The sequence below is a fragment of the Perkinsus marinus genome (assembly GCF_000006405.1).
Source record: "Perkinsus marinus ATCC 50983 genomic scaffold scf_1104296928148, whole genome shotgun sequence".
In the NCBI taxonomy this organism is placed as follows: domain Eukaryota; phylum Perkinsozoa; order Perkinsida; family Perkinsidae; genus Perkinsus; species Perkinsus marinus.
In genome coordinates, this window is record NW_003216933.1 from 1 (window position 1) to 892 (window position 892).

At 46.2% G+C, this 892-nt stretch overlaps 1 protein-coding gene across 1 annotated transcript; it reads right to left on the minus strand.

The window, feature by feature from the left end:
- Window positions 1-13: 13 nt before the first annotated feature.
- Window positions 14-787, minus strand: Pmar_PMAR008588 (abc transporter, putative; the record flags this gene model as incomplete). Its single annotated transcript, XM_002788395.1, has 1 exon — window positions 14-787. A coding segment is annotated over one exon (774 nt), but the record flags the coding sequence as incomplete, so codon positions are not given.
- Between the last annotated feature and the right edge of the window lie 105 nt (window positions 788-892).

Below are 892 nucleotides of genomic sequence, written 5' to 3' on the forward strand. Positions count from 1 at the left end.
TACACGTTATAACCATGCCTCCATAGTAGGACTGGAAGCTCCCACGATTGGCGATCCAGTGCATCTCCGGCTCATCAGCACCAACTTGGAAGAAGACACAGCCCATAAGTAGTCCCATGACAATAGTCATACACAGTTTGACCAGCTGCACTGATGGATTTCTGATGATGTCTCGGAAGTCTCTCTTCAGCAGCTCTCTCAGTTGCACAACCATCGGAGCCACACGTGCCGAGGAATGGACTTCGACCTGTTGAACGGCCTTCCCACGGAGGTCTTCTATCCATGGCATCATCTGCTTCTCGAAATCGGCTTTATAAGCATCAATGAGAACTTCTATGTTATCCCTCGGCTCGGTCTGCACATTATACAGTACAAAATCAGCGGGGTTGTAGCGACTTGAACACTTATAACCACCGTTATCATAGAAGAAGTCGACAAGCCCTTTCCTAGGACCACTGTAGACAATGGAACCCTCCGAGACGAGAATGATATTATCAAACATAGCAAAGATCTCACTGGAAGGTTGATGAACTGTGATCATGACAGGCACTCCATTAGCCGCTAGATCCTTGAGTACCTTCACAGTGGTAGTAGCGGCATAGGAGTCGAGACCAGTAAGAGGCTCGTCCAAGAATATCATCTCTGGTTTGGTGATGAGCTCTACGCCAACCGAAGTCCTCTTCCTCTCACCACCAGAGATACCCTTGATAATCTCATTACCAACAACCGTGTCTTCGCAGTTAGTCAACTTTAATGAGTCCAGGAGATTTGATACTAACTCATTCACCTGACAGAATTCTTTTGATAGCAGAACACAATAATAGATTCCCCATATTACCTCCTCTTTACTTTGGTTATGGAGTCTGAGGTTGGCAGAAAATTCGAGAATCTC